This window comes from Gorilla gorilla, chromosome 6 (genome assembly GCF_029281585.2).
Source record: "Gorilla gorilla gorilla isolate KB3781 chromosome 6, NHGRI_mGorGor1-v2.1_pri, whole genome shotgun sequence".
Classification (NCBI taxonomy): domain Eukaryota; kingdom Metazoa; phylum Chordata; class Mammalia; order Primates; family Hominidae; genus Gorilla; species Gorilla gorilla.
The window spans coordinates 125,508,768-125,532,890 of NC_073230.2; the positions used below are offsets into that span (position 1 = coordinate 125,508,768).

At 39.5% G+C, this 24,123-nt stretch overlaps 1 protein-coding gene across 2 annotated transcripts in view; it reads left to right on the top strand.

Moving 5' to 3' along the window:
• The window catches only part of CAV1 (caveolin 1), a 36,139-nt gene extending 15,249 nt beyond the window's left edge, over window positions 1-20,890 (top strand). For both annotated transcript variants that reach the window (XM_019031045.4, XM_004046089.5), the window contains exon 3: window positions 18,658-20,890. In XM_019031045.4, the coding sequence (XP_018886590.1) occupies window positions 18,658-18,999 (342 nt within the window). In that variant the 3' untranslated portion in view covers window positions 19,000-20,890. The remainder of the gene's footprint in view (window positions 1-18,657) is intronic.
• The last annotated feature ends 3,233 nt before the right edge of the window (window positions 20,891-24,123 follow it).

Consider the following 24,123-nt stretch of genomic DNA (forward strand, 5'->3'; position numbering starts at 1 on the left):
ACACATTAATGACTCTGAAAGAGTCAGACACCATTAATTCCATTATTAGTGTCTGTGCCAAGTGAAATGAACGTCAGCTCTTTTCCCAGATATGTTTCCTTCTTTTGCCTCCTATAGTAAGAGATGATTTTACTGTAATAATATAAGACTCATCAATTTGACTCCAAATAGCTTTCCTATCAACAGGCTAAGTGTAAAATACCAAGATCATTATTCAGTTGAGAATAGATAGAACTAGGAAGTAGCCATCAAAAAAGAATGATGAGGTGCATTGTGGATTTGGGGTGTAACTTGGTATCTAACATACAGCCAGAATCACAGTCATAGCACACTTAATATTTTATCAGAAACTTGCATGAACAAGTTAAGAGGACTCTCAACTTAAAAATGACACCAATTGCAATGATCTTGTTAACATTTGTGATGAAAATAATAGCAAAGTGACTTAGACAAATTAAAATAGCCCATAAAAATAAGATAAAGTTTAATACAAAGTAAGATGATGTTAAAAGACTTGAAATAAAACAGATATGTTAAGTAGGCAACACATAGGTAAGCATATAAAAACAAGAAGATATCAGGATAGAGCTGTCATTTTTGTGGGAGCCTGTGATGTGGAAAACCAAGATGCCTGGTGAGTATAATGGATATGGAAACCCCCCTTGTAATAATTCCACAGTTCCAAGGGGCCAAGGTCTCCAGGTTGAGTCACTATTGTAAACACACCCATAGATGAATCCACATGCCGTACCTCCTTGAGTAAGTGGGGACTCAAACTAGATCTGTCAATTGTTCCAGAAAATTAAGCATCTAAATAATTTAATGATAATTTAAAAGAAGCACAATGAAATATTTCAAGGAATGTCACATACAAGATTCTCTACCTCTTCTGCTATTGGTTAGACTCATTCAGAATAGGTTCCTGCTTTGATCTTAAGAGGGAGGTAGAGATTCTGGAGAAGCCCTAGGGAAGAGCAAAAGGAAAGGAATAAGGAGCCAAGAGGAAACCCAAGGTAAGGCTGAGGAGGGACTGTTTCGTGTAGGTGATTTATTGGAAGGGTTGGAAGGAAACATGGAATGACAATTACCTTTGGTTATTGTCAGGTTAGTATGAGACTTACAAGAAAAGCTCTGCTCAGACGCAATTACCATTCAAGATAAGAAATAAGAGGAAAGGCTAGCACACTTAGCTTTTTATTTAGAAAAGTGTTAGGTAGGCTGAGCACAGTGGCTCACTCCTGTAATCCCAGCACTTTGGGAGGCCAAGGTGGATAGATGACTTGAGCCCAGAAGCTTGAGACCAGCCTGGACAACATGATGAAACCTCATGTCTACAAAAAAATACAAAAATTAGCCAGGCATGATGGCATGCACCTGTAGTCTCAGCTACTTGGGGGGCCAAGAGGTGGGAAGATTGCTTGAGCCCAGGAAGTCGAGGCTGCAGTGAGCCATGATTGTGCCACTGCATGACAGCCTGGGCAACCGAGTGAGAGCCTGCCTCAAAAAAAAAAAAAAAAAAAAAAAAGTGTTAGGTGACATGAGAGAAGATCTTCCAAGTAATAAGAGTGGCTAATCCCAGGAATGTGTCACCAGAGGTTATTTTGTAATAGTCATGTGTTAAATTCCTTATTTGTCTATATAACTTCTCAAATCCTTCTGCCTCTACAGTTATAGTTTAACTGGCGCATAACAGCCTTCACACACAGCCTCATAATTCAACATAGACATACATATGAACACTTTCCCCTATGCCAGCAGGATACTTGGTTTGTTTAGGGGCAAAGAGGAATTGATGTGGCGTTGTTTCAATCAGTGGTTGAAAATGCAAGTGGTAAACATTGAAAAATAGAACACTGCAAAAGGCATGCATTGTATATACCAAAAGGTCAGCATGAAGCATTATCTGTATGGCAAGCCTGCCCATCCACTCCCTCCTACACATTGCATATTCACACAGTTTTGCAGCTTGTATAAACCCCTATTGTGATAGAAACTCATGAAAGAGTGTGGTCTCTGTGAAAGCTGGCTGTTCTGTGAATTTAGACCAGTGGTTCTTCACCCTGGCTGCAAATCATCTGGGGAACATTAAAAAACACTGTTTTAAACACCCCAACCCTAGAAATTCTGATTTAATTGGTCTGTGGTGGGGCCCAGAACTCTGTATTCTTTTTTTAAGGCTCTCAGGTGCTGCTAATGTATAGCTAAAATTGGGTCTGGTTTAGACTCTCAGAATTTCTTAATAATTAAACACTTTATCATGACAAGACTTTCAGGACCTTAAGGGCCACAGTGGGGTAGTTATCATTTCACTAGGTCCTCATCTGGGGAGGTCCTTGGCATTTTTACTGGAATATATTTGTCACTCAAATTTCTATTACAAAAAATTCTTTCTTGCACACTGCTTTAGCAACTACATGAGATATACTTCGTACATAGCACAAATCTCATATCACTTATGTAATCCAGCTCTGTGGTTCCTTCCTTTCCTTTGCCTGTTTATTTTTAATTCTTCCCAAGAGGAAGCTTAGCCAGTTAGAACACCAGAGTATCATCCCCCTCCCCCTTTTCCCACCTGAGTTCATGGCTTAGACATACTAGGAATGAAGCTGACAACATGCACTAGTTTTTTTCCAAATCATGCAGCAAAATTCCCAAAGTGCCAGTGGCCACAGACATCTTCACAGGGCCCAGGGACAGGCAGACATCATTCTTTCTCCAGCTCCTGGCACAGAAAAGAGACCTTAGGTTACTGAGAAGATACCAGTCCCTCCTCAGAGCAGACAAGGAAACTGAGCCTCAGAATGAAGGACTGAATTTCAGTCCTTTCTTGAACATGGACCTCCAGGGTTATATTGGGCCTTGGAAAAGGCACTTACACTCTGGACTGTAGTTTCTTCATCTATAAAATCAAGAGGCAGAAACAGACAATCTCTAAGTTGCCTTTATTTATAAAATTCCGAGATTCCAGTTGACCAGTATTCATACAAGAGTTGAAGCCTGTAAGAGTACAGAAAGCCCACACAAAGAGACAGTGGAAGACCTCTCATCAGTAGTATTTTTATTACCCTCTTCCTAGGTTTTACCAGTCGACATCCTCACTGTTAATATACAGACTGTGGTATTTAATTAAATCATCTTTGAAATACTGAGCTATCAACAGATGGCATGCTGAATGCAAAAGGACCACAAATAAATATTTGGTACTGAAGAAGATCAAGAGTTGGAGTTCATTTCCCATTCTGATCTGGGCTCAGAACTCTGTGGTCTTCCCTCTAATCATCCTTGCCACCAAATTGGCTGTATCTGTTCTAAGATGGATCAGAAAATCAGTTCCAAAGTTGGCTACAAACTTTCAGGTTTGGGTTTGGTTTTGTTTTTTTGTTTTGTTTTGTTTTGTTTTTGCAACCAGCCAATTCATCTTAGTTCACATGACAGAGAAGTGCATAATTACTTGCAACTTTAGTTAGAGCAGTGGCCTTAAGAAGGTCTAGCTAAATAAAAAGTGCTCAGACTTTCTGAGTGCTGACAGTTGTCAAATTCACCTAGTTCACATGGCCCCATTTCTATCGTTTGTTTTGTTTTGTTTTTGTTTTTTAACAGCCCATCTGTGAGCAATAGGATCAGATGACTAAGAGCTACAGGGCAGAAACACTGTTACTTAGAGTCAAATTTTCCCATTACCTAGCTGTAAAGAGTTTGTTTCTCTCTGACTCATATAAAGTTTAGCATTTAGGCCCCTGCATGATTTTAATTCCATCACTTAACACCCCAGCCATATGATTCTGAAGGTAAACATGAAGGCGTTTGAATTCCAGACCACCTAAACATTCTTAAGGAAATCATCATCTCCACGGGCAGAGCTATGCCAAAATCTGTAGGTTTTAACTCAAATTTCATGACAAGCAAAAATTGAATTAATTTGTCTTCCATTTTGTTCACCTTTTTGCCAAAATTATGCCTGGATTAGAATAAATAAATTCAATCAATGAATGCAATCACTAATTCTTATGCCAGATAATAACACATTCAGAATTCTCCTTTCCCTGGGAGATTTTATCAGGTTAGTGTTCTTGTAAACAGGAGAAAGAGAAAAATATAACTTAGTAAATAGCAGTATTCACTAATTCATTCATTTATTCAACAAATATTAATTTACTACCTACTACATTCCAGGGAGCTTAGAGTCTAGTATCAGAAATAATAACCACACACACACATACACACACACTCTATTAAATAAGGATGTGATAGGCTAGATGAAATAAATAAATAAATAAAAGGTCCAGGTGAGAAAAGAAGGCAGGGGCTAGAAAGAAGTCATTGAAGAAAAAACATTTAGGTTAAAACATTATGAATAACTTAGAGTGAGCCAAGTGCAGAGTGCTGAAGGAGTGCTCCAGGCAAAATCAACAGCAAATGGGGAGTCCTTGATGTAGAAAAGGGTTTGAGGAATTGTCCTGGGAGAAATACTCAAGATTCCAGTCTGAATTCTAGAGGTTAGTGATTTAGAGAGGCAAGTACGAAAATGGCTTCCTCTCTTACCTTAAAAGTAAGTGCACCATAGAAGGAAATCACCCTTCCTTGGTAATAATTCCTGAGTGAGCCTGAGAAGCCAGAGGCCATCTCTATTTTATAGGCACTGTCCCGTTTTCAGTTACCCATGGCCAGCTCATTGACCTTGTCCTGGTCGTTTCCTCATTTCACTTACTCCATCCTCAAAACGTAGACGCTTCATAAATATTGTATAAATGAATGAACTCACAAAGTCACAGTACAGCAAGGCAAAAGTGCCTGCAATAAACAAGCATTCTAGGCTAGAAATATTTCTCAACTTCAAATTGTGTCTTATTACATTGTATTCCGATTTTCTAGAGTGGTAGTTCTCAGTCAAGGGAAAGTTTTTCTTCCCTTCCAGGGGATATTTGGCATTGTCTGGAGATAGTTTTAGTTGTCACGATTTGGGGGATGCTTCTGGCTCAACTTGGGTAGAGAAGTGGGGATGCTTATACTCATCCTACAGTGCACAGGACAGTACCCCCACCCACACTCCAGTAATGAAGAATCATTAGACCGAAAATGTTAATGGTGTCCAGGTAGAAAAACCCTGTTGTAGAGGTTGGGGACTGCATCTTGACAGCCACATTATACAGTGTATCAAACAATTCTGTATAATGGGCTGTAATTATCCTTGCCTAGATTTTGCAAGAACCCTAGTGTGTATCTTTTTCCTCACTTGCCAAGCAATGTTCAAACCTGCAGAGATTTATTTCATTCATTTTCTGTGTGTTTAGTAAACAGACTAGAAGCACTGGAGGAAAAAATATTCCAGAAATGAGGTAAGACGAAAGCTATTAGTAACCCTGGTTTAACTTAGCTGAAGAGTAGGAAACAACCTCTACCGTGAGGAAGTGTATTGTAGAAACTGAAAAGACACTAATGATGTTTAAAAAGCTGTAGTTCAAACAAATGTGCACGCAGACCAATGGGTAGACTGAAAATGATGAAGACATTTCCGTTTCTTGTGTCTTTGATAGAAAAGAAAGAACTTTTATTTTCTTTAGTGTGGCAATCATTCAGATTTGTCCCATGACACGCCCAGAAGGTTGAAGAATAACAAACTCCCAAGTGTAAACACAGAATTTAGCGAAGAATCCAGGCCTCTGGATGAATCCCTGTAATTGCATGTTTGAATAAAATAAGATTTTCATACATTAAACAAGGTAGGATTTTTCTATCTGGGACGGAACTTTCAACACTTGGAGGGGTTGTAGTTATTTCTCCTCAAAGATGGCAAACATCAGTGCCCCGAGTTATCCCTCCTCTCTGTTCAAGTTCGCTAACTAATCAGCCAGTATCCATGCTATCGCTGGCCCTTCTGTGGCCTATTTTTATACTGTTCACTGTTCAGTGTCACTTGTTTGGTAACACTCAACATCAACATGTGCTACCAAATTGACACCAGAGGACAAAAAAGAATCAAGATATGTACAGCCTGCTTTGTACTGAGCCAGCTGCCACTAGATGTTTTTTGTGATAATGAACACGTGAGGCCATGTAGACGCGAGAGATGGCTCCGGGTTCCCTCAGACGGCTCACAGCCAGCTGGTCTGCAGTGCGGTTTTAGATTCCGATGTGGGAACCCCATAAAAAAGAATATGCAGGCCAGGCATGGTGGCTCATGCCTGTAATCCCAGCAATTTGGGAGCCTGAGGCGGGTGGATCACCTGAGGTCAGGAGTTCAAGACCAGCCTCGCCAACATGGTGAAATCCTGACTCTACTAAAAATAAAAAATAAAAAAAATTAGTCAGGTGTGGTGGCGGATGCCTGTAATCCCAGCTACTTGGGAGGCTGAGGCAGGAGAATTGCTTGAACCTGGGAGGCAGAGGTTGCAGTGAGCAAAGATCGCACCATTGCACTTCAGACTGGGCAACAAGAATGAGACTCTGTCACAAAAAAAAAAAAAAAAAAAAAAAAGTCTGCAGGCTGCATAAAGAGGTATGAAAATGTTCCAGAAATCCCAAATCCTATCCCTGAGGCTCATTTTGGTGAGGGAATGTGTGTGCATTTTCTAGGGCTTCCCTAAAAAAAATCACAAACTGGATGGCCTAAAGCTACAGAAATTTCTTGGGGACAAATTTCATGATTCTGGAAGCTAGAGGTCCAAAATCAAGGTGTCACCAAGGCTATGCTTTTTCTGAAGCCTATAGGGAAGGCCTTCCTTGTCTCTCCTAGTTTCTGGTGGTTTGCTGGCAATGTTTGGCATTCTGTGGATTGCAGCTACATAACTCCACTCTGCCTCCATCAATAATGGCCTTCTGCCTGAGTGTTTTCATATGGCCATCTTCATATAAGGACGCCAGTCATATTTGATGAGGGGTCCACCCTACTCCAGTATGACCTCATCTTCACTAACTACATCTGCAATGACCCTATATCCAAATAAAGTCACATTCTGAGTGTCTGGGGATTAGAACTTCAACAGAGCTTGTTGAAGGGGACACAATTCAATGCATAACAGGATGGAAACTAGAAACGGGTATCTTTTTATCAGTGTAGAAAGATTTCGCTTAAATTTTCAAAGTGTAATAAAAACCTCAGGAAAACTCATACTCCCTCCTAAGAAGAGCAAAAGATGGAGAAACCCGATGGTTACCTTCAAACAAAAGGAAAGGAGGAATAAGATGGAAAGGAATTAATCCAAAGCAAAGAGAGTGGCTTATATGGAATGTTGGTGCAACTTTCTCTGACACATCTGTGCACTCATCAGCTGGGGCATCATCTCCCTGGGGTACATTTGGTCACTGTGTGCCTCATGGTAATAAACTCCAGAAGCCTCATTGACTTGCTAGAGATGAGCTCATCCTTCTTGCTTGCTTAATGGCAAAATACAAAATAAGCAGTCACTGACATGGAACGATTTCAGGAATGCCAAAAGGTTCTCCTTTTCCAAAATATCTCTTCCATCTTCCCAATACTGTTACTGACATCACTAACACCTCTCCACTTCTGGTTGAGGCACCTGGGCCAGAGCTCCTGATGTGGCAGGCAGTGCCCTAAACATTTTGCATAAATTAACTGATGCCCAGAGCAACAACCCTAAGATATAGGTACTATCATACCGCATCTTACAGATAAGAAACTTAGGCACAAAGAGGTTTAGTAGTTTAGATGAGATAACCCTGATGAGCAGAGATTCGAACCCAGCCTCCATGCTATTAACCAGGACATCATATTGCCTTTCATACATGCTCTTCAAAGGCAACACAGTAATCGATTATCACACTCACTCACATCTGATTGTCACATTTTTCAGATCTGCTCTCCTAGCAGAGAATGAAGCCTAAGGTATCCTTGTTTCTCAAAGTGTCCTCCCCAGACCAGCTGCATCAAAATGAGGGGATGAGGTGCAAATGCCTGGACCCTGCCCTTGGAGCACTGATTCATAATCTCAAGACCCAAGAATCTGCATTTTAACAAGCATCCCCAGAAATTTCTTAAGTATACTAATGTATGGGAACCACTGACACTAAAGAAATGGAATAAGGGGAACGTACAATGTTATAGTAAACCAGGAAAAGCCAGAAAGACATGACAACACAGTGAGGACTCTGGTAGCCAATGGTCAGTCAAATGCCCAGGGGCCCTGGCCAGAAGAGAGTTAGGTTGCTGAGGAGTAAGAGTGATGCTGAATGTGGAGGCTTGAGAGCAGAAGGAAGCCAGCCAGCTATATCCTCTTGCTTGGATCACACACCCTTTCCTTGGTGGAAATGGTTATTTGCAGAGTGAGAGAAGGCATGTTTTACAGTTTGGACAGCAGGTATGGATGTAGACAATAAAGAGCAACCAGAGTCCATGGGTTCAGAAATCCCCATGTGTTTCTGTTTGAATGAGAGCCTTGCATAAACAGCACAAGGAGTTTGGGGTGGGGTTAAAGAGAATGGTGTGATAGAGGGAGAGCTGAATGAGGAACTAAGAGAGCAAAATCCTGTGTTTGGTTCAATCACTGATTACAACCTCCCTAAGGCTCGGTCTCCTAATCTGTAAAATGGGGGAAATAATACCTGCCTTGCAGGTCCTCACACACAGGGCATGATGTGAATCCACTGAGGCATATAGCGCTGTGTAACATGAGTTATTGCTATTCCAAGGCCCGTAAAAGGCTCTTGCCTTGGAATATATCTGCCACACCAATGCCTGCAGTCCATTAATGACACATAAAGGACACTGGAGATAACGATGTCCCTTGTTCTATGCATCCCTCCCACCCATGCCAGAAAAGAAAACACAGTCACCTGAAGTCATTCTAAAGAGTATGCCTGCCTCTTTTCCTGCACAGACACATATACACAGACACGCACATACACAGACCATGCACATACACACACACGGGAAAACATGAGGAAAAGTGGAGACAAGAGGCACGAAAGGACAAAGTCACTTTTGTCGCCTGTCCCTTCCCCAGCAGGGCTGGGCCTGGGCTGCTTCTCCTGCCTTCTCCCTGAAGCCCCCTCCTCATCATATTCCAGTGCATGTCCACCACTTTGGGGTCAGGTCTACACAACTGCAGTGATTCAGGTCACGGGAGAAAACCCAAACAAGCACAAAACATGCTTCAACCTGTATTTTCTAAATTGTTTTTCTTTAAAGGTGAAGACTTCTGAGCTTGAATTATCCCCTTGTCAGTGGGCTTTCCATGCTGTCCAAGTGACCTAAGTGATAATCAACCTCCATTTCATTTTGAGAATGGTTGTGGTATTTTAGAGCTATGGTGAATAAGAAAATCATTTAAAATAAAATGATTTTTATTTATTTATTGTTTTTATTTATTTTATTTTAAATGAATTTTAAATCATTTAAAATAAAATAATGGGATAAAAGAGGATGCTAAAAATAATAAATATATATGTATCAAAGTGTGCTTGTAATACCAGGCAAAGAATTAATAAGAGATAATATTATGGTTGGTGAAATGTTATGTATGGCTACATCCTTTCGATGAGCATTTATAGTTCCTTTAAAATATGCCTACTGAAGAAATATTTACATGCTAATTAACATGTGCATAGTACCACTAGGTATTATAGAGGATACCAGATGTTTGTAGTAGACACAGACCTTGCCCTAAGTCCTGGTCTTGATGTAGTCACTTTTTAGTCACTACAGGTGACTACATTTAGTCACTACAAGTGACTTTCCTTCAATGGGGAAATAAAGGACTTTACAAAAGACGTAGAAGACAATTCTTAATATAAAAGTGATCTAGATCTTCACAAGTTTGTGAAGAGAAGCAGACGAGTGAAATAGAACACTATCAATGTAAAATATTATTCTGAGGCCTCTGTAATGACTGGGAAGCAACAAGAGGGAGGTCATTTCAAAGAGAGAGGCTCTAGGTTCCAAGCTGGATGCTCAGGTCAGTGACTGCAGGTCCCCTCCACACCCATCACCCCACACCCTAACCCTCTTCAGTTGCTCACAAAGGTAGATAAATACCCACATTTTTGCCCTTTTCCATCTTGAAACCCTGGAAACCCTTGCTTCTGCCAGGGGAGGTTACTTAGTATCTGTCACCCCAAGGGAACCAACATTGAAGCCCAAGAATAAGAGTCAATACTCCTACCAGAGGTTTACATTTTTCCCAGGGGTCTAGGTGGATATTCCTGGGAACCCCCGTCAACACAGGCATCTACAGTACAATCCAGGCCTCCTGTTTTCAGCAGGGGCTGCAAGAGCACTGCAGCCTTTTCCCCAGAGGTGTCAGTTTGGCCCGGTAAAGATTGCCCCTGAGAAAACACATGGGTATTAGAGCAAAGTTCCTATATTCTGGTAACATTTAATTGTGCTATTTCTCAACCTCCTCTGCACCCACACACTCACACACAACATTTATTCAACCGACTTCAAAGGAAGCTCAATGTGTTAAAAATATGTGTGGGAACAAAGAAGGGAGTTTGAAATTGGTCTAAACCCTCTCTCTGTATAACTGGGTTTGACACGTACATTAGGATTTTACAAGTATGTATTTAATCTTTTTTTAAAAAAAGCATTTACATAGGGTTCAGAATAATGACAATAAATCAACATTTCTATTGTCCATTTGTGTGTTTTCATAGTAAATAATGGTCATTTATCCTTAACCAGTAATACATACTTATGGGCTTAAATTAGCAAAAGCCTCTCAAAAAGTAGCTCCACTCATTTATCCACCAGTGTCCAGATGCCATCCAGCACATGAGGAGCTCCCAGAAAGGAGCAGGGAACAAACTAGGGCTGTCAGGAGTGGAGGAGAAAGAATGGCATATGCAAAAAGGAGCTGTAATTAAATCCAAGGGAACATGGCACACTCTAGTCTTTTGCACGAGACAAAGGGCAATCCTGGTAAAAATACAGATCCCCAGGCCCCATCCCAAAGAGTCTGATCTGATTCTGAAATGGGGCCGGAGAATCTGCATTTTAACAAGCACCTTCACCAGGTGATCCTTTTGCTGAGAACCCCTGAGAAATGAGAACCCTGTGCTAGTGCTGAATGGAGCATTATATTCCAGAGTTGAAGTTTGGTGATCAGTTTTCCAGATGGAGCTGGTCCTTGGTGCATACCTGGGTATAAATCCAAGCCACTTCAGGTATATGAGCTGATATTTCAACTGAAACACTATCTATAGCCTAAATTTTTTCTAATATTCTGTTTGGTATGAATTGTAGAAAGTTGTAAATGCTATATTTCCTTCTCATCTATTTCTGGACTTTGTCCCAGGACCAAATCCCAGGGCATCTGATAGACATTCATTGCATACATTTTTCTGTAAACATGAAAACTGAATTGTCTAATAGAAAAGGGCAAGGAAGTAGAAAATAAGAATCATCATCAGAAGTGGTTTGTTTTGGAATTATATTGTCTAGCTGTGTAACAAATCACCCCCAGAATTGAGTCGCTTAGAACAACAAACATTGATCCTCCACAGTTTCTGTGTGTTAGGAATCAAAGTGATTTAATTTAATGGTTCTGCTCAGGGTCTCTCAGGGGCTGCAATCCAGGTCTCGGGCTGGGGTCCTTTCAAGGCTGAGCTGGGGAAAGATCCATGTCTAAGCTCACTCACATGGCCGATGGCGGGATTCAGTTCCTCTTAGGCTGTCAGACTGAGGGCCTCCGTGTCTCAATGGTTTTAGCCAGAGCCCTCTCTCAGTTCCTTTCCACATGGGCCTCTCCACAGGGCAACTCACAACATGGCAGCTGGTTTCCAGTAGAGCAAGCAAGTGAGAGAACAAGAAAGGCAAGCAAGGTGAACGTCCCAGTCTTTTGTAACCTCATCTCAGAAGTGTTAACCCATCACTTTTGTCATGTTTTATTATTTAGAAGCAAATCACTAAGTCCAGCCCACAATTAGAGGGATGGCATTACACAAGGGAATGAACGCCAGCAGACAGGGTCATTGAAAGCCATCTTAGATGCTGTCTATCGCATCTAAGTGTGATTTTTCCAGATGAAAAGAATATATTAATTTGTTTCAGTCTTAGTCGATGTGCTATCCCATTTGTGCTTTGCTAAAACTTGTATCAATGTAAAGCAAACATTTTCTGATACAATTTAGGTAGTGTATTGTGGTAATAGAGACCAGTAGTGTTGAAAAGATATGTTGAGGTCAGAAATTAAGCTCATGTTTCTAAAAGAGATGTACAACTACTATGCAAGCCAACAGGAAAGAGTGTTTTAAGAATGCTTTCTGCTACAGGTAACTAAAAACCTAAACAACTGTGGCTTTAAAATAAAGGTATATCTAAGTCACATAAGCAAAAGTCTAGGGATGGGCAGCTGCTGGCATTGCTTCAGTAGCTTGATAATGGCAAAAGCAGCATCTCTTCTATTTCCTTGGCCTTCTAATCATGCATGTCACCTCACAATCACAACATAGGCAACACCTCATATTCTAAGCAAGATGAAAAGGGCAAAGAGTCATGCCATATGCCTCTGTCTCTTTTCATAAGGAAGACAAAGCTTCCCTGGAAGTCCCCTCTAGCAGATTTCACTTAGATCTCATTGGCCAGAACTGAGTCACATGCCTGCCTTAAACCAATCACTCACCAAGAAGACTAACATTATCATGGCAAGTCTAAACCAACTGTGACTCATCTCTGAAATCAAAGGATTATTACCATTACCCGAATCCATCAGGATCCTGTTGGCAGGGAAGTGGGACTGTAAATTTTGAGCAGGCAACAAACAAGTCTTCTGTAAACTTCTTATGTGTTGTTTTTTATGTGTTCTATATATCCAGTAGAATCACAATTTCCAATAACAGTCTAAAAAGGTATTTTCCAATAGAAACAGAATGTGTAAGATCATTACTTATGAAATCCCAAATGTACTTAAGGTTTCCTTCTTGAAAATTCCTTATTCAAAATAAAATGTCCAGATTTTGAAACCCAGAAAAGATTCTATATTTTAAAAATCCTGTGCACATGTAAACTGTTTTTCAAATATTGCCTTCAGATACATTGAACAGAATGAAATCTTCTGAGATTTACTACATCAGCCAAGTATTATCAAAACAAACAGGACAGATTGCTTTTCTTGACGTCTGCTGCTTGATTTGTGTTAACTCATGTTTCTGAAATTGTAGTATCATAAGCCAATGCTGCACAAAGGTATTTCATGTCATTTATAAAAATCTAGTAATGTAAACTGTTAACTCCTTATAAAGCATCTGTTGACACACAAAAATATCACTGAAGTGCATTTATGCCTTTCTTCTTTAGGTCTGCATAACAATTCTCTCCAGAAGGCCAAGTTGTTCCATAAATTACAGAACAGAAAGTTGGTTGTGGGAGGAATAGCTCAACCTCATCTGAGGCATCCCACTCTAAGAAACTAATGGCACCTACACCTCTTGGGCATTGAGTTTTTAAGCCAATTTTTAATTCTTGTTCTGCTCAAATTCTAAGTGAGCACGTAAAGTGCTGCTCCAAGCAAGACCAGCCCTTGTAGAAGGGCAAGTGCAGTCAGTCCCCTAGGAAACGGGACCGGGGAGTGATTGTTTCAATGGGAGATAAATCAAACTGATGCTAAACGTGAACAATGAGCCCATTAGAGATTGTGAGAAAGAGGCATCATCATCCACTCAACAATAGACCTGTGGGACCTCTTGATAGCCTGAGGATGTTTAATTTCAGGTGCAGGTATCCAGAATGTAGCAGCTAGACTGATCAAGGATGTGTGATGACAGCAAGCAATAGTGGAAGAGCCCAGGAGAGTTCCTAAGCCTGAATTGCAATCCTGTGCTGCCATAAAATGGGAAGATATACTTGGTCCAGTCATCTGACAGCTTTGGTCATCAATTTCTCTATCTCATATGTGACTCTATTGCTTTAAGAATCCCTTTAGCTTTAAATATCTATGAATCTGCTGAAGCAGCTGTGCTTTGATTGATGTGGAACTCTGAACTCCCTTAAATACAAAGACCAATTATTTAGCCGAGCTTTGTTGGATTCAGTGCATTCTGAATACATGTCAAAATATATTTGGATTTGTAAAAAATATTCCTTCCTGTTTTTTTCACCATAGATAGATGTACAAAAATGTCCGTGTTCACACTGTGGAAAGGACATTTCTCGTAAATTCACACAGAGATACCTTTCAAGTCAATGCCTTAGAAAGCAATGAGAGATTTAAAGGAGACCTAGAGATATGAATGGAGTAGGCAGAGAAGGTACGTGAGGAGAATGATGTAACTTCCTAGGGAAAAAGTATGAAGCACAAGGTTGGACATAGACCTGGGAATCAGGAAATTAGAGTTCTAATTGCAGCTTTTCCATTGATTCACTTGGGATCTTGAGAATGTCTGTCTCATTTTAATCATTCTGAGCCTCAGTTTCCGTATCTGTCAATTAGAGTAAGAGTCCCTGGCTGGGTGCCCAGGATTGTGAGAACATACCGTTCAGAGCCATAAAAATGCAATCAGTACCAATAATGTACTAGTACCAGTACCTAGGATGCAAAACATCCTAGATACTAGATGTCCTAACTTAAAGTGGAAACATTAACAAGAGTAATGCTTTGAATCATCAAACTGGGAATATTTTAGGAAGCATATCTATCTGGGTGAAAATTAAGCAAATAAGACAATTGTAAAGGCTTGTGGTCTCAGGAATACAAAGGCAAAAATGCGCAGACTTGAAATATGACAAGTTCTAGTTTTGTCGCTTAGCATCTCTGTGACCTTGGATAATTTCTTAACCCCTGGCAGTATTCTCATCTGTAAAATGGGAATAATGACATGCACTTCAGTGGGCTGTGGTGAAGATTATTACAAATAGAAATTAGCTCTTTTGAGCCACTGGTGGGGTTTAAATTCCCAGCCCTTATGTGCTTTGCAGCTGTTAGTTCCTCTTATTACAATTGTCTATTTAAAAACCTAGTCACAGCCCGGTGCAGTAGCTCACGTCTGTAATCCCAACACTTTGGGAGGCCAAAGCAGGAGCATTGCTTGAGCTCAGGCATTCGACATCAGCCTAGGCAACATAGTGAGACCCTCTCATCTCTACAAAAAGCAAAAAATTAGCCAGTGATGCATGGCTGTAGTCCCAGCTATTCTGAGGGCTGAAGTTGGAGGATTGCTTGAGCCCAGGAGGTCAAGGCTGCAGTGGGCAGTGATCATGCCGCTACACTCTAGCCTGGATGACAGAGCAAGAACCTGTCTCCAAAAAAGAAAGGAAGGAAGGAAGGAAGGAAGGAAGGAAGGAAGGAAGGAAGGAAGAAAAAAAGAAAGAAAGAAAGAAAGAAAGAAAGAAAGAAAGAAAGAAAGAAAGAAAGAAAGAAAGAAAGAGAAAGAGAAGGGAGGGAGGGAGGGAGGGGAGAGAAAGAAAAAGGAAGGAAGGAAGGAACAGAGAGAGAGAGAGAGAAAGACCTAGTCACCAAAAGCAAGAGATTTTTTAAATGCTACTATTTTTTGGGCATTTACTAATCATATTGCTATGCTCTGCACCCATGCTAAGTAATTTAAATAAATTATCTCATGTACTCCTCTAAAACTAATTACTGCTGTGTAAATGGAGGTAGAAAGAAACTAAGCTTTATTTCTGCCTCTATTGTTTCTTTAACCTGCCTTGCTTCCTTTTTCAGTTGCACCTAATTGGCTGTACTTTTAGTTTTCTTTTAAACTGCCTTAAATTTTAAAGACTAAAGCAGCAATAACTAACTGAATATATTTATATAACATGTTATTTTTGTCATGTTGCTTTCCACCCCTGGAGACCTGCTCTAAATTCACTTGGAAGTTTGAGGATAAATCATGCTCACTAGCAGTTTCTGAAAATGCAGTTTCACTGAAAATACAGGCATCCAGAAATTTAGTAAGCAACTTAAAAGAAAGTATAAGAATCTCCTATGTATTCATTGAAAAATAATTTGAATTTATGCTTAGAAAAATAGAATTATTATTAAGAAATCTTACACACTCATTTTTGTAAATATCTTCACTAAGGACCAATTGTATGTATGGTGTAACACTGTCCTCAAAGAACATGCCGGGAGAATTGTTGCAGCTACCAGAGGGTTACATTTGGCAAACCCTTTTTTATTAACGTGCCTTTTAATTATGAAATAGCATACTCACCTTCGATAAAATTTGAAAACCATTTTTGTAAAGTGGTGCAATATTGAAGAAAGTTGATAATTTTCAGACCAGATTTAAGCCTCAAATCTACCTCTCTTTTACCTGGACAACTCATTAGCATTTCTGAACCTCACATTTTTTCTATAAAGTGAGAATACTATATTATAGAGTTGTCGTCAGTTAAATGAGAACAGTGTCTGATCATAACTAGTCAACAAATGTTCACAACTCTTCCCCTCCTAGGAAAAGAATCTCAAGGCAGACCTGCTTCGGGTCTGCTCTGTAAAGAGGTAGGAATCCTCTGCTCCCAGTAAACTGCTTCCTAACCTCCTTTGGTAAGAGACTATTTTTTAATAAAGGTGATGGATCATTTCCCATTATACACTCAAAATGTGTGTACCCATTTCAGGGCAGTCATGGATGACCATTGCCCATCTTTTGACCCCAGATTAAGAACACCTGCTGTAGTATTTTAATTCTGCCTTCAAATCCTCTTACAAAACAAAGACATCTTTAAAAAACAAAATTCTTTAGGTGTCTTGCAGTTGAATGCAGGAAAACCAGAGCCCCTTATTTTTGATAGTTTTGGGAAGAATGCAGTGTCAGAACACAAACCCATAATAGACAATTAAATAATTTGCACAGAAACTTCATAAAAGTATTGACCTGATTTGCCATGTATTTGCCACCTTTTAAAACACACAACTAAATGTTTACCCTGTGTCTAGATCCAAATGGGTGAAGAAAAAATGAGTGACAATACATCTACTTAAGCTCACTTACATAATTGTGGCCATACCGTTTTTTTCACATTACATTATTAGAACATTGGACAATAAGTCAAGAAACAGAATGTTCTACAAAATAAACTTTAAAAATTGGTAAGCATCATGTGCTTTTTCCAGAAGACATTTTATTTTGTTGAATCAAAGGTGGGCTCTTTGGCACTGAGCAGCTCCGTGGAGTCATGGCAGTCCTCATTCCCTAATCCTGAGCCTGCCTGAGTCGCTGCTGGCAGTCATCCACTTGTTGGGATTTCAAACTGTATTAAATCCCCTCCTATAGCTGTCACTGCCAAGCAGTTGCACTGGCTCTGTCCTACCTTTCTGTTGGTAATTCTGTTTTTAATCCTATGCTTCAGTGTAGTTTACATAAATCTTTACAGAGGGATAAAACTTCCTGTAATTAATTGTTTGGGTGAACGTGTACCTGGGAGAGCTATTGGGAAAGGGGCCAAATTTGCATTCCAGCTCCTTTCATCCCCACCCTTGAGCTAACCAAGTCCTGTGGATTCTTCCCTTAGCATCTCTGGAACCTTCTTTTCTTTTCTTTTTTTTATGACCACCTTTCCAGTCCTGGCCCTTCAAACTTGAGTGACAGCAACAGTCTCCCTGCCTTGAGTCTCTTTCCTCCTTCTCCCAGTTTGCATACGGTTGTCAAACTCATCTTGATAAACTACTGCATCGATTGTGGCTACACTTCCCTGCTCCCACATCTTCCATAGACCCCACTGTCTGTAAAATAATATTCAGTCTGGCCTCAACCTGTCTTTCCAGCCTCGGTGACACAGGTCTATTCTGCCTGAGACACTCTGCTTGTTCCTGGGGCTTTGACACATTTCCAACGTCCCTTTGTTCTTCCTCTCCAAATCAGCCAATTGCCCAAGCCCTGCTCAAATCTCCCACCTCATGAAGCCTTCTTGATGCCTTCCAGCACACCATGATCTAATTTCCTGAAGTAATTATGCTAATTGGGCATTTGAAGAATTGTTAACCGATTATCAACTAACTGCCCCTTAACATTGCATGTGTAGTTGTCTTCAAAGGCAGTTAAATTATGTCATGTTCCTTACATTGTACTGAGTGCCTCGTATCCTTATCCATGTTTGGGGGTTTTACTTTAAGTCAAGAAATTTAATCACATCCATTTGGTTTTCTCTAGAGCTGTAGTTCTCAACCTTTTGTGTGGTAGAGAAACACCTAGAGAACATGTTTAAAAATATCCTGGGTTCCACCCTTGAGAGATAATAAGGTCCAAGGGGAACCCAAATATCTGTGTTTCAGGTCAGCTTATTGGCTCATCCTATTATACCAACTCCTCGGAAGGCCAAGGTGGGTGGATTCCTTTATCTCAGGTGTTCAAGACCAGCCTGGGCAATATAGTGAGACTCCATCTCTTAAAAAAAAAGAAAAAAAAAAAAAAAGGATTAGCCGAGTGTGGTGGCATGAACCTGTGGTCCCAGCTACTTAAGAGGCTGAGGCAGACAGATTGCTTGAGCCTGGGAAGTCGAAGCTGCGGTGAGCCATGATCATGCCACTGCACTCCAGCCTGGGTGACAGAGCAAGACCCTGTCTCAAAAAAATAAAAATGAAAAAAATCTGTGTTTCCAAGTTCCAAGTGATGCTGATGCTGCTGGTTGCCTTTAAGCATCTCACAAAGAACGAACTCATAAATGCTAATACAGTATATGTCTATGGATACTGAATAGTGGTTTTTTTTCTCTTTTCTTCTATTCTGTGCTCATGTTGTGTCACTTCTTCCTTTTAGATTGACTTTGAAGATGTGATTGCAGAACCAGAAGGGACACACAGTTTCGACGGCATTTGGAAGGCCAGCTTCACCACCTTCACTGTGACGAAATACTGGTTTTACCGCTTGCTGTCTGCCCTCTTTGGCATCCCGATGGCGCTCATCTGGGGCATTTACTTCGCCATTCTCTCTTTCCTGCACATCTGGGCAGTTGTACCATGCATTAAGAGCTTCCTGATTGAGATTCAGTGCATCAGCCGTGTCTATTCCATCTACGTCCACACCGTCTGTGACCCACTCTTTGAAGCTGTTGGGAAAATATTCAGCAATGTCCGCATCAACTTGCAGAAAGAAATATAAATGACATTTCAAGGATAGAAGTATACCTGATTTTTTTTCCTTTTAATTTTCCTGGTGCCAATTTCAAGTTCCAAGTTGCTAATACAGCAACAATTTATGAATTGAATTATCTTGGTTGAAAACAAAAAGATTACTTTCTCAGTTTTCATAAGTATTATGTCTCTTCTGAGCTATTTCATCTATTTTTGGCAGTCTGAATTTTTAAAACCCATTTAAATTTTTTTCCTTACCTTTTTATTTGCATGTGGATCAACCATCGCTTTATTGGCTGAGATATGAACATATTGTTGAAAGGTAATTTGAGAGAAATATGAAGAACTGAGGAGGAAAAAAAAAAAAGGAAAGCACCAACAACCTCAACTGCCTACTCCAAAATGTTGGTCATTTTATGTTAAGGGAAGAATTCCAGGGTATGGCCATGGAGTGTACAAGTATGTGGGCAGATTTTCAGCAAACTCTTTTCCCACTGTTTAAGGAGTTAGTGGATTACTGCCATTCACTTCATAATCCAGTAGGATCCAGTGATCCTTACAAGTTAGAAAACATAATCTTCTGCCTTCTCATGATCCAACTAATGCCTTACTCTTCTTGAAATTTTAACCTATGATATTTTCTGTGCCTGAATATTTGTTACGTAGATAACAAGACCTCAGTGCCTTCCTGTTTTTCACATTTTCCTTTTCAAATAGGGTCTAACTCAGCAACTCGCTTTAGGTCAGCAGCCTCCCTGAAGACCAAAATTAGAATATCCATGACCTAGTTTTCCATGCGTGTTTCTGACTCTGAGCTACAGAGTCTGGTGAAGCTCACTTCTGGGCTTCATCTGGCAACATCTTTATCCATAGTGGGTATGGTTGACACTAGCCCAATGAAATGAATTAAAGTGGACCAACAGGGCTGAGCCCTCTGTGGGCTGGCAGTCCTGGAAGCCAGCTTTCCCTGCCTCTCATCAGCTGAATGAGGTCAGCATGTCTATTCAGCTTCGTTTATTTTCAAGAATAATCACGCTTTCCTGAATCCAAACTAATCCATCACCAGGGTGGTTTAGTGGCTCAACATTGTGTTCCCGTTTCAGCTGATCAGTGGGCCTCCAGGGAGGGGCTGTAAAATGGAGGCCATTGTGTGAGCCTATCAGAGTTGCTGCAAACCTGACCCCTGCTCAGTAAAGCACTTGCAACCGTCTGTTATGCTGTGACACATGGCCCCTCCCCCTGCCAGGAGCTTTGGAACTAATCCAAGCATCCCTTTGCCCAGAAAGAAGATGGGGGAGGAGGCAGTAATAAAAAGAATGAAGTATTTTGCTGGAATAAGTTCAAATTCTTCTGAACTCAAACTGAGGAATTTCACCTGTAAACCTGAGTCATACAGAAAGCTGCCTGGTATATCCAAAAGCTTTTTATTCCTCCTGCTCATATTGTGATTCTGCCTTTGGGGACTTTTCTTAAACCTTCAGTTATGATTTTTTTTTTCATACACTTATTGGAACTCTGCTTGATTTTTGCCTCTTCCAGTCTTCCTGACACTTTAATTACCAACCTGTTACCTACTTTGACTTTTTGCATTTAAAACAGACACTGGCATGGATATAGTTTTACTTTTAAACTGTGTACATAACTGAAAATGTGCTATACTGCATACTTTTTAAATGTAAAGATATGTTTATCTTTATATGAAGAAAATCACTTAGGAAATGGCTTTGTGATTCAATCTGTAAACTGTGTATTCCAAGACATGTCTGTTCTACATAGATGCTTAGTCCCTCATGCAAATCAATTACTGGTCCAAAAGATTGCTGAAATTTTGTATGCTTACTGATATATTTTACAATTTTTTATCATGCATGTCCTGTAAAGGTTACAAGCCTGCACAATAAAAATGTTTAACGGTTAAAGAGTCAGCTTTATTATTTTTTCCCAAAACAGGTGTTTATGTGTCAGAGTCTGTGTATGTCTATGTATTTGTATGTAATGAGCATGTGCATAGTGTGTGTATGTGTTTGTATGTGTTTGTGGGGGGTAATGGTCTCCCACTTTAAAATTATTACAAAGTCACTTAGGATATTTCTGCTAAGGTCATCACCATTTATGAGTTGCTTCAGATAAAAGTTATAATTAATAACAAAGTTTTTTTAGCAATTTGCCCAATGTTTTATATGTCATCTAATTTGAGCCCCCAGCAAGCTTGTGTGATGGATATTAATACTCTTAACTTAGTGAAAGACACAATTTGCATTCGGGGCCAATGCCTTCAACTTTGCCATGCCTTAACTGGGTTTTAAAGAGGTATATTGCAGTCTCAATTTATGTTTGTTGCTTGGCTAAGTTTACCTTCAGGACTCCTATATTAGGGTTCTCCAGAGAAACAAAACCAATAGGAGATAGATGGAGATAGACAGATATAGATAGATAGATAGATAGATAGATAGATAGATAGATAGATAGATAGATGATAGATAGATGATAGATACATAGATAGAGATGATAAAGATAGAGAGATGAAGATAGAGATAGATAGAGATGGACATGGAGATGGAGATAGAGAGATGAAAATATATATGTAGAGAGAGAGATGGAGATAGAGATATATAGGGACAGATAGACACAGAGATAGAAATAGAGATAGAGATATATAGAGATATATAGAGACAGATAGAAATAGAGGTATATATAGAGATGGAGCTACAGATAGAGATAGATGGAGATGATGAGAAAGAGGTAGATGGAGGGATATAGATGGAGATGACAGGGGTAGAGCTAGAGATAGATGGAGATGATAGAGATACAGAGCAAGAGCTTTATTATAAGGAACTGGCTTACATGATTATGGAGGCTGACAAGTTCCCAAATCTGCAGGGTGAGTCAGCAAGCTGGGAACCCAAGAGAGCTGATGATGTAGTTCCAGTCCAACATCAGCAGGCTCAAGAGCCAGGAAAAGCTGCTATTTTAGACCAAGTCCAAAGGCAGGAAAAAAATTCAATGTTCCAGTTTGAAGGCAGTCAAGCAGAAGGAATTCTCTCTTACTTGGTGGTCAGGGTCAGGGTCAGCTTATTCTATGCAAGCCTTCAACTGATTAGACGAGGCCCACCCAGATTAGGGAGGGCAATCTGCCTTACTCCGTCTATCAATTTAAATGTTAATCTTATCCAAAAGCACCCTCAAAGAAACATTCAGAATAATATGTGACCAAACATATGGACACCCTATGACCCAGTCAAGTTGACACAAAAAGTCAATCATCACAGCTTCCAATCCAGTTCCATCTACAAAAATAACTATATAGCTTTGGACAACTTTTATTCCATATTGGTAATAAATAGCTTCATACATCACACATTTAGCCTGTAGTCCTAGGAGTTTGGAAGCCCAAGGCTGAGACTGGGGGATCAATTGAGGCCAGGAGTTCAGACCAGCCTTGACAACATAGTGAGACCATCAGAAAAAAGAAAAGAAAGGAAAGGAAGAAAGAAAGAAAGAAAGAAAGAAAGAAAGAAAGAAAGAAAGAAAGAAAGAAAGAAAGAAAGAAAGAAAGAAAGAAAGAAAGAAAGAAAAGAAAAGAAAGAAAGAAAAAGAAAGGAAGGAAGAGGAAGGAAGAGAAAGGAAGGAAGGAAGGAAGGAAGGAAGGAAGGAAGGAAGGAAAGAAGGAAGCACCCTGATGTGGGTGCTAATGGTCAAGCATTCTATGTTTTAATTTATAATCCATATTTTTAACATTGGGTGGAGGGGAGAAGTAAAGAGAGACACCCTTAACTTAACACAGAAGGCTGAAATCATAAAATAAAAAGGTCATGGCAATAAACACACAAAATATCAAACTTCTATATATCAAAAACAGTAGAAACAAATACAAACAAATGATAAAGACTGATAACAGAAAGCATTTGAATGCATAGCATTATAATATACCTAAAAATAAAGACAGCTTTCATAAATTAAGAAAAAGATGAATAATAAGCAAAGATAGTTCACAAAAAGAAGTACACAACAATTATGCAAAAACTTATACTCATTAGTAAAGAAGTAGTAAGAGTTAAAGCAATGAGACATCATTTTCACTTAAGTCTGCAGAGACGGTAAACAAAAGTAATGTCCATGCTGGTGAAGATGCAGGCGAGTGGGCACACTCATTTATTGCATCTGTGAGGGTAACTGGTATAAACCATTTGGAAGACAATTAAATGTACACATGATATATCCCACAATTCCTCTTACTAAATAAAAATAATAGAGGCAATACCAAGGTTCATCATCATAAATGTTCATCATTTTATTGTCAATAGCATAATATATTGGAAACAACATAAATATTAAAACAACTGAAATGGTTAAATAAATTATGGTATATGCATTTAACAGACTTCTATTAGCTTTTAAATATTGGATGGAATAGAATATTTAATGACATGGAAATATGTTCATAGCATGATGTTAACTTAAATAGTAAAATTTAAAGATCGTGTGTAGGATATACTGCTACTTTTTGTTTAAAATTTGGGTGTGAGTGGATTTAAAGAATTGTGTAATTTCTGAGCTCCTGTCAGATACTTTACAGACATTATTGCAAATTTACATAAGATTTCAAAATAGATATTGATGGTCCCATTTTACAAATAAGGTTTAAAGGGTTTTAGAAAGTCACCCATTCACCATCACTAATAAGTATTGGAGCTATTGTCTAATCCAGGGGTGTCTGTCCTCAAAGCTTTGTTCCTTACATTCATCTATCCTCCTGCTCTGTGTGGTTTCTGAACCCTAAGCCTTTCTCCTCTTCATGAAGCTTCCTGTTCCCACTGGCTTGCAGAATTATTTCATCCACTCTGAAATGTATAATAAGCAAGTAATGTGAGCAGAACTGGAGTAAACATTAGCAGAAGTTAAGTAATAGTTAAAACTTGTATTCAACTTCGTATGTCAAGTGTATCCTTTATAAATGTATTAGTTTATGTAATATTTGCAATAACCCTATATGGTATGTATTATCATTATCATTCCAATTTTGCAGAGTAAGAAATCGAGGCACAGAACAGTAAAGTAACTCGCTCAGAGTCACACAGCTAGTTACTAAGTCAGGATTATGAACCCATGGAGTCTGGCTCCAGAATCTAGGAGCTAAACCATGGCACCAAAT